The following is an 11,650-nucleotide window of genomic DNA, read 5'->3' on the forward strand; positions in this document are numbered from 1 at the left end:
ACCGCCCGCGTCCCGCTGCGCGGGGGCTGCCTGGGCCGGCCGGGGACGGTGGGGCTCGTGGTCCAACAGGTCGGGGCGGCCCCGCGCCCCTGCCGGAGCCCTCGGGGTCGCTCGCTGGCTGGTCGGCGCCGGGCCGGGAAGCCGCTTGGCGGGCCGCGTCCTCCAGCTTAGCCGGGGCCCCCGTGATGTTGCGCTGCAGTTCCCACATGCGGGGAAGCCCGGGACCCGTGTCGCGGCCGAGAGGTCCTGGCCTGTGGCAGCGGCGCCCCCCCCCCCGCCGCTCCCGGGAGCCTCACCCGCAGGGCTGCCCTGGGGGTCCCGTGGAGAAGCCCCGTGGCCCGGAGCGGCATCCGGAGACGTGCCTGACGGGGGGGCGGGCGGAGGCCATTCGGCCTGGCCAGCCGCCGTGCTCCCCTTGGCCCAGGGCCCCCCGCATTCCCCTCCCGGCTGCCTTCCCCGGGGCTTGTGGGCTGGCGGGGCCCCCCAGGCCGGGCTCCGCCGACCTTGCGCGACCCCCGGGGCAGCCCTGCCGCAAGGGGCGCCCCCACCCAGGCCGGCCATGGGCTGCGGTCTCCCCCCCCCCCGGCCCACCCCCTCTCTCCCCCAAAGGCAGGCTGTATTCCGCTCAGTGGCTTAACATGCATTTCCAAAGGATGTGGGGACAGGATCCCGGGCACGTTGAGGGAGAAAAACGGCTCCCACCAGAACAGGTGACGGAATGCTGGGACCTGCAAGCCCTTTTCTGTCTGAACAGAGACGAGATTGTGCTTTCAATTAGTACATTCTTTGAAGTGTGTTTTTATTTAGTTTACTTCTGAAGTGGGAAAGAACCATGAGGCAAACTAATGTTGTCCCCATTTCACCCGGATAATATTTTAAGAAGGGTGTGTCTGTGTCTGTATTCAAACCTTTGTCAAAACTGATGCGGCCATTACTGAAGCGGGATTAGACATGTGTTCGCTGGAGTAAAAGGGGCTTCTTTTGTGCATTTGGGGGGCCGTGACAGGGAAAGGAGCCTCCCCAGGAAGGCCTTTTTGAGTTCAGGTGCTACTCGCTGGATGATGTCATTTTGGAGGCTTCTGGGGTACATGGCAGAGGAGACTCCCCCACGAGGAGGGAGCAGCTGCCAGTGGAATGCCCTCCCTCCCTCCCTCCCTCCCAAAATATCTGTCCTACATCCTGATCAACGGCAGAACGAGATTTCTTTGGAGACATTCCTAGAAACGTGCATTCCCTCTCCTCCGTGCCAAACCGGCTTTTCTGTTCCTTTCTTTTCATCGATCCCTTCGTGCATCGCGGCGCAGGCCCTGTTGGCACTCCTGCTCCCCAGCCCGTTGGCCGGCTCTCCTCCAGAGCCCTCCCCTGGCTCTGGCGCCGTGGGCTGCAGAGGTCGCTCATGCCCGCACTGTGCTCAAGGGCCCGAGAGGAGAAGGGCGGGTTGCAAGGGAGGCTTTCAAGAGTGGCCTCCGGAGCGCAGCCCCCCGGCTCTGCGCTGCGTGCGCGGCCGTGGCCGGCTGGAGCTGACCAGTGGCCAGCACGAGGCGTCCAGGCGCCGCTGGCACTCCTGTCCGTTCTCGGGAAGTCCCTGGCAATGACCTCGCCGGGCAGAGAGGCTGCCGAGGTGCCTGGCTGGAGGCCTGCGCGACTCCTCCAGGTTGTGGGACAGGCTTCTCTGCCTCCCGGGGCCCGAGCGGCTGCTGGGAGGCCGGGCTGTGCCTCTGAAGGCAGACCGTGGGGTGGCTCCAAGGCGGGGGCTCCCGGCTTGGCTCAGCTCGCCCTGTCACGCCTCTGGCCTGTTCTCACCTGCCGCTTGTGTGGCTCTGCAGGTCGGCCTGCTATGGAATATGACGAGAAGCTGGCCCGCTTCCGACAGGGCCACCTCAACCCGTTCGACAAGGCCCCGCTGCCAAGCCAGTATGACCAGAAGACTACTGGGACAGGAGGGGTGTTCCCACAGAAAGGTGAGCCGTGTGCTGGCAGGCTGTCGTGAGCGGGGTCCCTCCGCAGCCACAGACCGGTTCCCCTGCAAAGCATTCCTTATGGACCAAGCAGCAGAACCGCCCAGAATCACCCTCTGAGCATGCGCAGAGTGGTGTGTTGACCCCGATCTAGTAACCCCCTCCCGGATCTCTCCCATGAGCATGCCTGGGCCCCGTCCCTGTGGGGGGGGGCTTTGAAAGAGAGCGCGCCTCCTCTCCGCTCGCAGATCCTCTATCCGGGTCGCCCTCTGCTGGCGGCCCGCCATGGGCCCAAGGGCCCGCCTGAGTCGGAGAACTTCGCCTGGCCCCAGACCGCTCCCACCGACCGCTTGCTCCCAGAGACCGCCCCAATTCTCCCGCCGTCGTGCCAGTTGCATGCTAAGCCGCTCCTTTCTTTGCTTAGTGAGCACGGTTGATTGTGCATCTTCTTCTTTGATGCCAATACTATTATTTCTATTTTTATACTGCCCAACAGCTAATGCTGCCCCGATGCTTAACTTGTGAGTTAACTTCGCTCTGAAATGAAATGAAATTCACGATGGCAGAGCGAGGCTCTCGCTGCCCGCCCGCCCGGCTGCCATTTCTTTCTGCCCTCTCTCCTTGTAGACCTGAGGTTTGGGCTGTCCCCGGAGGTGCCTGACTTCCAGTGCACGGAGCGCACGATGGACCTGGGAATGGCGGAAGACCACTTCTCGCGCCCAGTGGTGAGAAGAGCGCTGCGGCCAGAGCTTCTTGCTCTTGCCCCACTGCAGGGGCTCAGGTGGAGGAAGCCCGCTGCCCCAGCTTGCGCCAAATGCTTTGAAGGGCGGTCAGTGAGGTTTTATTCCACTTTATTTCAATTGCACATCCCTAGACGTCTCCACGGGATTAAAAGATCACAGCTGTTCACAGCGAAGTGGGGGAGAGGCCAAAGAGCTCCTATTGCAGCGTGCTGCAAGCAGAACCCGCCTTCTCCGCTCCCCCGGCCCCCGCTGCTCCTCCTTGGATAATAGGTAGCCTTGGATGTGACATAATCATGCCAGACCTTTGGATACGCCCCTGAAGGAGGAGGGGCGTCACTTCCTCCGAGTTACTCCTCATACAGAGGAATTAACTCCCAAGTCAGATCCTGCCAGCCTTCCAGGACCCATCAGGAAGGCATGGAGAGTTATCCTAACAGCTCTCTCCAAGCTTGTTTAATAACTGGATGCTTCCAAAAAGAAAGGACACAGATTGGCACATGATGCTGAGTGCTACCGACACACCTCGTCTCCCTTTATCACAGTAAAGCTACCCCAACCTTCTCCGGCCTTGGAGAAAAACTTTACCACGTGCTCAGGCCACGCACTCACTCCCCAGGCCATCCAGGCGTGCCCCAAGCTCCCCGGCCAGAACCGCAGGGTCGCTCCCCCCCCCACTGCACCCGCGACCCAGGGCCTCTGCGCAGCGCCGTCGGGAGGTGGCCGCAGCTTGACCCGCTCTCGGCACTGGCTCTCCCTCACAGGGCTTGTTCCTGGCGTCCGACGTGGACCAGCTGCAGCAGGCGATCGAGGAGTGCAAGCAGAGGATCCTGGAGCTGCCCGACAACTCGGAGAAGCAGAAGGACGCCGTGGTGCGCCTCATCCACCTGCGCCTGAAACTGCAGGAGCTGAAGGTGCGGAGCCCCCGCGGGGGCCGGCCACAGCGTGGGGATGGACACTTCCGGGCCTCGGTGGCCGGAAAGATGCCAGGGACAGACCGGCTCGGCTTCCCCCTCGCTTTGGCGCCAGGCCACAACCTTGTCGGTGCAACCTGCTGCTCTCCCATCACGCTGGGTGCAGCTCGGGGTCCCGCACTGAGCGAGGGGCCAGACCTGGTGGCCTCCTGGCCCCCCCCCCAACTCTGTTGTCGGGGAGCGCTGCCTTACACCGTCCGACCTACCCAGCGGGGCAGCCCTCTCTGTGTCAGGCAGCTCGAGCTGGGGCGTTGCCTTGTGCGTCGGGAAGCAGCGTGCGAGCTGTGCGGCCACCGGCGCGGTGAGGCGGGGAGCCCGCAAACACCCGTCCCTGTCTGCCTGTCCATGCCGCAGGACCCCAGCGAGGACGAGCCCAACATCCGGGTGATCCTGGAGCACCGCTTCTACAAGGAGAAGAGCAAGAGCGTGAAGCAGGCGTGCGACAAGTGCAGCACGCTCATCTGGGGGCTGCTCCAGACCTGGTACACCTGCACAGGTGGGCAGCCCCTCCCCTCCCGTGGGCGCCGGGCCCGGACGCCTCCGGCAGGCGGCTCCAGGGGCCGGCGGGCTCACGCGCCCTCTCGCCCGTGCAGGCTGCGCCTACCGCTGCCACAGCAAGTGCCTGGGCCTCATCACCAGGCCCTGCGTGCGCTCCAAGGTCAGCCACCAGGCCGAGTACGAGCTCAGCATCTGCCCAGAGACGGGGCTGGACAGCCAGGACTACCGCTGCGCCGAGTGCCGCGTGCCCATTTCTCTCCGTAAGCGAGGGGGCGGGCGCCAGGGCTGCGGGCGGCCACCTGCTGTGCTGCCATGCGGGGCCCCCGAGAGCCGCTCGGGAGCGGGTGTTTGCCCCTGTGCTGGAACTGCCCAGCTGGTGGGGGGCTTAGCCGCCCCGCCGCTCACCCGAGGCTGCGTCCGCGCCCCCCCGCTGCAGGAGGCGTTCCCAGTGAGGCCCGGCAGTGCGACTACACCGGCCTGTACTACTGCAGCAGCTGCCACTGGAACGACCAGGCGGTCATCCCTGCCAGAGTCATCCACAACTGGGACTTCGAGCCGCGCAAGGTATGGGCGAGGTCCCTGCGGCTGGGGAGGAGCCTCGGGGCGTCTTCCCGCGTGGTCCTGTGCGAGCGCCCCCCAACGCGCACTCGGCACGCCAGACGTCCCGGCTGAGCCCCGCGCTGCAGGGCCCTCTGGCCTGAGTGGTGGCGGCGGCCTTCCCCAAACGGCTGGGCTCCAGCAGGGAGGGCCGGCTGAGATGGGGCGCGAGCTCCCGCTTGGGCAAGGTCACCGCTGTGCCCCCTGACCGAGGGTGCCGTTTCCAGGTGTCCCGGTGCAGCATGCGCTACCTTGCGCTGATGGTGTCGCGGCCGGTCCTCAAGCTGCGTGAGATCAACCCGCTCCTCTTCAATTACGTTGAGGAGCTGGTGGAGATCCGAGTGAGTGCTTTTCTTTGTGTGTGTGTCTGTGGGATGGGGGGGAGGGGAGGGCCCGCCTGGCCTGGAAGCCCTCGAGGGAGCAGAGGGTGGAATGGGGTGGCCAATGTGATGTCTGTCCTGCAAAGAGGTTCTGGAGCCCCAGAAAGCAGCTGGGCCTCCTCCCTTCTTGACTGGAAACGGTCAGTTCTTCTTCGCTCCCCACTCGTTTTTCCTTGTGGCATGTCTTCAGTCATAAGCCCGTGGCAAGCAAGTTGTCCTGCGAGGCTTTTTGACTGGGAAGCAGGAGAAAAATACCCCAGACAAATAAGCTTTCCAGCCAACTCTGCCCCGTCTGCTCTCCGCCTCTTCCCCTGCAGAAGCTGCGCCAGGACATCCTCCTCATGAAGCCATACTTCATCACCTGCAAGGAGGCCATGGAGGCCCGGCTGCTGCTCCAGGTCGGGACAGGGTGGCCTGCCAGCCCAGGGAAGCCCTCCCGGGACGGTGGGATGTCCACTGCTGGGCCCCCTTGCACAGCGCCCATCCTGGTGGAACAAGGTGGCCCGAGGACAGCCGGTTCCTGGTGCTGCGGGATGCTCCGACTCCTCTGCTCGGCCTTCTCTCGCCTCTCCCAAAGTTGCCTCCTTCTCTCCCGCACCATTTTACCCCAGTGCAGGGCAGTGAGCAGTTGTGCTTTCTTCTCAGCTGCAGGATCGACAGCACTTTGTAGAAAACGACGAAATGTACGCGCTGCAAGACCTGATCGACGTCCACGCGGGCCGCCTCGGCTGTTCCCTGACGGAGATCCACACCCTCTTTGCCAAGCATATCAAGCTGGACTGTGAGGTTAGGAGAGCAGGAGAGGAGCTGCCTGGTAGGGGGTGGGTGTCGCTGTTGACGCAGGCCCAGGGCAGAGGCCGGCTGCCGGGGGACCCTGCCAGGAGCGCCCCCTCCCCATTTTCTCAGTGGTTGCCCTGATCAGGATGCCCAGAGGAGCCCTGCTGGACTGGGCCAGATGTCCACGGGCCCGATCTGTGGACAGTGATCCTCCAGCCGCCCCGGGAGACTCACCAGCCGAGGCGTGGGAGGCCCCTGTGCTGCCACAGCCCAGCCGCTGGCGTTCTGGGGCACGCTGCCTCAACCCCAAGGTCGCCGGGGGCAGGCCTCTGGCCTGCTCGGGGACAGGCCTCTGCGTGCGCGGTGCCCACAGAGGTGCCTGAGCCTTGCGGGGTGCCACATGCCCCTGCTGCCACCATGGGGCACCCGGAGGCTGGAGCCCCGCCTGCGTGGGGAATGGATCGTGACGCACCTGGTCGGTTCTCTCCTCCCTGCAGCGGTGCCAAGCAAAGGGCTTCGTGTGTGAGCTCTGCAAGGAAGGAGATGTGCTGTTCCCCTTTGACAGCCACACCTCCGTGTGCGTGGAGTGCTCAGCCGTCTTCCACAGGTGAGGCCTGGACTTGCGCACTCCGCCGGGCTCGCTGCGGCCCAGGGGTGCGCAACGCGGGCAGCCGATTCATCGAGGTTGCCGGCAGAAGGAATTTGGCTGCGGGCAACCGGGTGGCTTTGTGGGGACGTGGCTGGGGCAGCCCTGCTCTGCCACTTTGCATGGGCTGCAGGCGAGCCGATCGAGGTCTCCCGTGCAGCTGGGCCTCCTGAAGCCGCGGTGTCTTCTTCCCCAGGGACTGCTATTATGACAACTCCATGACGTGCCCCAAGTGTGTTCGGCTCAGTCTGAGGAAGCAGTCGCTACTCAGGGACCCCAGCCTGGAGCTGCAGGAGTAGAGGCACCTTTGCCAGGCCGGCGGGAGGCAGGAGCACGACGCCCCAGCAAGCCAGGGTCCACCTGCACTTGCCCAAGGGGAGGCTGGCAAGAAGCGGGGCCTTTCACAGGCCGCAGCTGGAACACTTTCTCCGAAGCTGAAAACGGGGCAGCTAGGCAAGGGCTGAACTCGGGCCTCAACTCTTATCTCACCGGAAAGGCAGGCAAGACAGTGCCTCGCCAGCCAAACGTGGCAGCCCCTCCCTTGCCCGGACTTGTGAGGCTGAAGTAAAGAGATGTCAGTCCCTGCAAAACTCTGGCTTTTGGGTGGGAAGAGGACAAGCTCTGGACCCCGAGGCCATCCCTGGCAGGCCTTGGCAGGCTGAGCAACCCTGGAGAGAGGGTTGCCTCAGCCTTGGCGCAAAAGGATTGCTGCCAGCTCCCTTGAGCAGTCGAGCATTAACACTGCCACTCTGTGCTGGCACATGGCACCGAAAGCACTGCTGCGGCTTCCTTCGGACAATGCTAGCTCAGCAAAGATGATCTCCACCAGTTGGTATGAAGAAGATTTGACGTCAAGGAGCCATTACCTCTGACTTCGATGCAGAGATGGAGCACCTGTCTCAAAGAAGGGGAGAGAGGTGCTCCTTTCCCTGCTGGCTCAGCCATGGTGGCTGTTGGCAACAAATCCAAGGACTGCCTAGATCCAGAAGTCAGGGTGGCCCCTTCAGCCAAGTGAGGGAGAGTGCAGGGCACACAAATCGGTCATTTATCATGAGCACTAAAACCACTTTAAATAAAGCTGTGTGTTGATGTTTGTTTATTTATTTATTTAGAGGACTTCTATGCCGCCCCATTCGCCGAAGCCTCGGGGCGGCTCACAATCATAAATTTGGTGTGCCGCTGTGGGTTTGGATCCTTCTACATGGCCTTTCCTCTAGGCTTCTTCGAGCTAGAGTTTGGCTCTCTTCAGTCTTGTATCCTAGGAACTATAAATTAGATGCAGGTAATTTAATGGCAGAACTTCAAGAAACCAGTGAACCTGGGATCTCTAGCGTCCAGGTAACCGAAACGTCTGTGTAGCAGCTGAAGGTTTTATTGTATTTATCTAGTCATTGCTCTCAGCTTAAACTTGAACATGGTTGGGTTGAATGCTGGGAAATGTGACATCCACATTGGCGCAGACTGCAGCAATGTTGTAAGTATGGATTTTGGGTAATGGATGGATTATGTGGAAAGGGCTTTAGTTCCTTTATTTTCTTTGGGCTAAGCCGATTCAAAATGCAGTTCTCAACCTCATTGAAAAGCTAGATGCTAATAAATTATTAGGCCCAGATAGTATTGTTCTTAGCGTACTGAAAGAAGAATGAAATTGCTAATCTTGTAATTAAAAAATGTAACGTGCCCCCTGAGATCAAACTCTGTACCAGAAGACTGGAAAAAGGACAGTGTAGCATCCCATTTCTTAAACAGATCCAAGGCAGATTTGGAAAATTACAGGCTGATTAAGGGGCTGCAATGACGATACCCCCCGCCCCCCCGGGAAAGGCTACAGTAGCTGGGACTGGTTGCTCGGGAGACGTGATGAAGGTGCACAGGACGAACTTCGTTCTCTTTCGCAGCTGCAGAGCCCGAGGCGCCCATCCTGAGGCCGAGGGGCGGGAGAGTTGGGGCAGAGCCGAGGAGGGGCCGCACAGAACGAGACAGATCGCTGCCACAGAAAGGGGACCGGTCGAATCCACCGAGGAAGAGGAGGCAGTCCACGCAGCCCCGATCCCGCCAGTCCCCGCTTCCCTCTCCCGGGAAGCCCGGCCGGAACTTTCTCGCGCAAGCTTAATTCCGGAACTCTACGTCGCAGGGCTGGGATGTCTAGCCGAGCCCTTTTCCTGCGACACAATGTTTTGGCCCCCATCCAGAGAGGGAGGAGAACGGACTGCTGCGCCTGCGCAGAATGTGACTAGATTAACTCATGCGCAGTGTTCGCTCCCGCGGTGAGGTAATTATGGCTCCTACGCGGTGTCTGTGGTTTTTGTGCCACTTTGCAGAGAGGCCGCTGCCGGTTTCGGGAACTGACACTGACAACGGCGGAGTCGGCCTCGTTTACCGCACTGTCGTAAATACAGCGGCAGGGCCCCGTTCGCTCCCCCATCGAAGAAACAGAGCTACCAGAATAGCGGCCGCGATGACGTCATCGAACGCCCTCCATGATAGTACTTAGTGGGCGGGGTCGAGGCGAGCCGGGAGCGGCGCGAGGGGCATCTGGCCAATCAGCAAGAGCTTGGAGTGCATCGAGTCGCCTTCGCCGGGGATTGGCGGGGCTTGCGGACGAGCGCCGGGGGCGGAGCGCCGGTCGAGGGACCACCTTGCAAGGCCGTCGTAAGCACCCCCCTCCCCCCCATCGATGCCCCGCCACCGGCCGCACCGCGGGAGCGTCGTGCGGGCCGGAGCACGCGCGGCCGAGCCAGTGCGGGCTGTGCCGAGGGAGGCCGCCAGCCCCGCCGGTCTTGGCACGGGGGGCTTGCAGGGGGGGCTTGCAAATGTCCCAGAGCATTTCCCCCGTGCTGGAAAGAGCCCCTTCTGCCCCGCGCATATCTCGGGCGGAATTGCAGAACTGGCCCACGTACCGCAGGAGTGCGATTTGCCCTCCCTGGTAGCACCGTGGGCCCGCCGGCTGCTTCCAGGCAGGGCCCGCGGCGCTGTTAGTCCAAATGCACGCTGCAGCCATTCTGGCATTTTCTCCGCAACGACTTTTCCGAGTTAAAAAAGAGGGAAGAACCCGCGGGGAAACATGGGAGGGTTTGGAGGGGGAGACAGCAATGGCATCTAGACCCCATCAGTGTCTGTGGACAAGGCAGGGCGACGGTTTGATGAAAGCCCCATCCAGAAGCAGCCATGAAAGGGCGAGTCCCGCAGGATGCGTATTAGACTGCCTCTAAAGCTCGTCTTGTCTCGGAATCTGCCTGTAGCCCATTCCTAGTCTAGAGATTCAGAGCAGGTTATGTTTCCAAAGCGTTTCCTCCATGCTCCTGTCCTGCTTTATTTTTTTCCTACTTCTTGCATTACTGTATTGCAAAGCGCTGAAATTCTCTGAGTGGTTTACAAACATCAACAACTTTTAAAATGCACTGTTGTACATAATTTAAAAGCTATTTACGTGCTAGTGTATAAACATGTATTGGCTGGGGTATGCTAGGAGTCTTCCAACCCATCTGGAACTCTGCTTTTGGCCAAGCATTTCTAATTAGCCACGTACTTTACATTCTGTTGCAACTGTTAGAGGTGGGTTCTTCTTATTCCCATTTGGAGATGGCTGAAAAAGGGACTTGCCCACAAGCACAGAAAGTCCTCACAGAGGAGAGAATTAAATTTACGTCTTTAGTGCTCCACGATGGTCTGTTTCTTAAATGTAAAAATGGGGGCAGGGTAGTCCACTTTTAAGAGCCGAATCTAGCATAACTATCTGGGGTACCATACTGACTCCCAACCTGTTTTCAGCTCTTCATTGTAGACCTCCAGGCGAATGACATGTTTTCTGCACACCCTTCTTAGTATGTACTCTGAGGCCCTTTAGCCGCTGACTTGCTCCTGTATTTCTAACCTTATCCAAGGGAAATAGGAAGGGAGGGAGACTTGCTTCACTCAGGAAACCAATGGCGCCCTTTGCTTCCTCCAGCTGTTTAAGGTCTCCACGCTGCAGCTTGGCCTTCCATCAACGGTGGTGCTCCAAGCCACCAGAAAATCTCTCTCTCCCATAGAGAAGGGCTTGAGGTGTTTTGCTGCAAGGTGTGCTGGGAGGAAGATGTGCCTTGCTGGTAGAGCAGGGCTGTTGGAACTCAGGCCCATGGGCCAAATCCACTCTGTGGAGTCCACCAGATCCCCCACCACCACCACGCCAGTTCCCCCAGCTGCTGATCACCTGGTAGTTTGGCATACTGATCCCCATTTTAACAGGCTGAAACGTCTCTTCTAAGGCTGAGCTGCTGGCAGAAAGAGCTTTAAACCGCAATATGCTGAGGCTTTTAGCATTTTGGACTTGATCATTTTTGCCTTTGTCCCACTGCCTACTGGAATGTTGCCCCCAGAGTGTCTCTGGTATTATTGAATTACGAAAGGAATCGAATGCCCCTGCTGTCGAAGGCCTGACTTTCCATCTTTGGGTTTTCCGCTTAAAAGACTAGCAGGCAGCAGCATTCGCCTGCCAGCCTGCATAGAGGCTGAGCATAAGTTCTGGGCACAGGACAACGGTTTCCTCTGCAGCACTGAGTGCTGCTTTTACATGGCAAGGAAGAGGAGGGCTGCTGGTCCTCCCGGCAGGCAAGGGGGCTTCCTGGAACACCCAGGAAGAAAATGCAGCTGCCCAAGCTGTGGACAGGAAGAAGGGTTCTTTCTAGAGGCGTTGAAAAGGATGAGAAGAGCCAGCAAGCAAGAAGCAGTGCTCCAGTCATCCAAATAATCCTCTCCCAAGTGCTTCTCCCCCGCCCCCCAGGGATGTTGTCATACATCTCATCTCTCTCCTGTTCTCATTCTGCCACTCCTCCTCGCCCCCAGCAGCTGTGAGCCTGCGACTCAAACAGCAGGTGACATATGCCGTTTTAATATTTTTCTCTTCCCCAAAGCCCCTTTCTTCCAAAGCTCTTGATCACGTGAAAAATGCAGGAAGCAGCCATGGCCGAGGAGGCAGGAGAGGAGGAAAATTCAGGCTGCAGAAGGTTTTCCCTTAGCTTTGTGGAACTGACAGGATTGGGGGCTGCAGCAGAGATGGAACTTGCCCCAGAAAGCAACGATCATGCCCCGTTTGCTCGTG

At 60.1% G+C, this 11,650-nt stretch overlaps 1 protein-coding gene across 3 annotated transcripts; it reads left to right on the forward strand.

Annotated features, from left to right (window-relative positions):
• The first annotated feature begins 1,721 nt into the window (after positions 1-1,721).
• DEF8 (differentially expressed in FDCP 8 homolog) lies at positions 1,722-7,659 on the forward strand. Of its 3 annotated transcripts, XM_044427833.1 has the most exons (11): positions 1,731-1,961; positions 2,586-2,683; positions 3,463-3,612; positions 4,027-4,168; positions 4,266-4,430; positions 4,607-4,734; positions 4,995-5,108; positions 5,465-5,545; positions 5,793-5,933; positions 6,422-6,531; positions 6,767-7,659. In XM_044427833.1, exons 1-11 carry the CDS (start codon positions 1,838-1,840, stop codon positions 6,867-6,869), a joined length of 1,356 nt encoding a protein of 451 aa, XP_044283768.1. In that variant the 5' UTR covers positions 1,731-1,837; the 3' UTR covers positions 6,870-7,659. The 3 variants fall into 3 exon arrangements, with proteins under 3 accessions (XP_044283770.1, XP_044283768.1, XP_044283771.1); XM_044427835.1 differs by lacking the exon at positions 5,465-5,545 and having other exon boundaries at positions 1,722-1,961; XM_044427836.1 differs by lacking the exon at positions 2,586-2,683 and having other exon boundaries at positions 1,898-1,961.
• The last annotated feature ends 3,991 nt before the right edge of the window (positions 7,660-11,650 follow it).

Source organism: Varanus komodoensis, unplaced genomic scaffold (genome assembly GCF_004798865.1).
Source record: "Varanus komodoensis strain SLA01 unplaced genomic scaffold, ASM479886v1 scaffold19, whole genome shotgun sequence".
In the NCBI taxonomy this organism is placed as follows: Eukaryota; Metazoa; Chordata; class Lepidosauria; order Squamata; family Varanidae; genus Varanus; species Varanus komodoensis.

Coding starts and splice junctions, on each gene's coding strand:
- DEF8 (XM_044427833.1), top strand. CDS start 1,838: ATGGAATATGACGAGAAGCTGGCCCGCTTCCGACAGGGCCACCTCAAC. Junction 1,962..2,585: donor AGGGGTGTTCCCACAGAAAG/GTGAGCCGTGTG, acceptor CTCTCCTTGTAG/ACCTGAGGTTTGGGCTGTCC. Junction 6,532..6,766: donor TGCTCAGCCGTCTTCCACAG/GTGAGGCCTGGA, acceptor CTTCTTCCCCAG/GGACTGCTATTATGACAACT.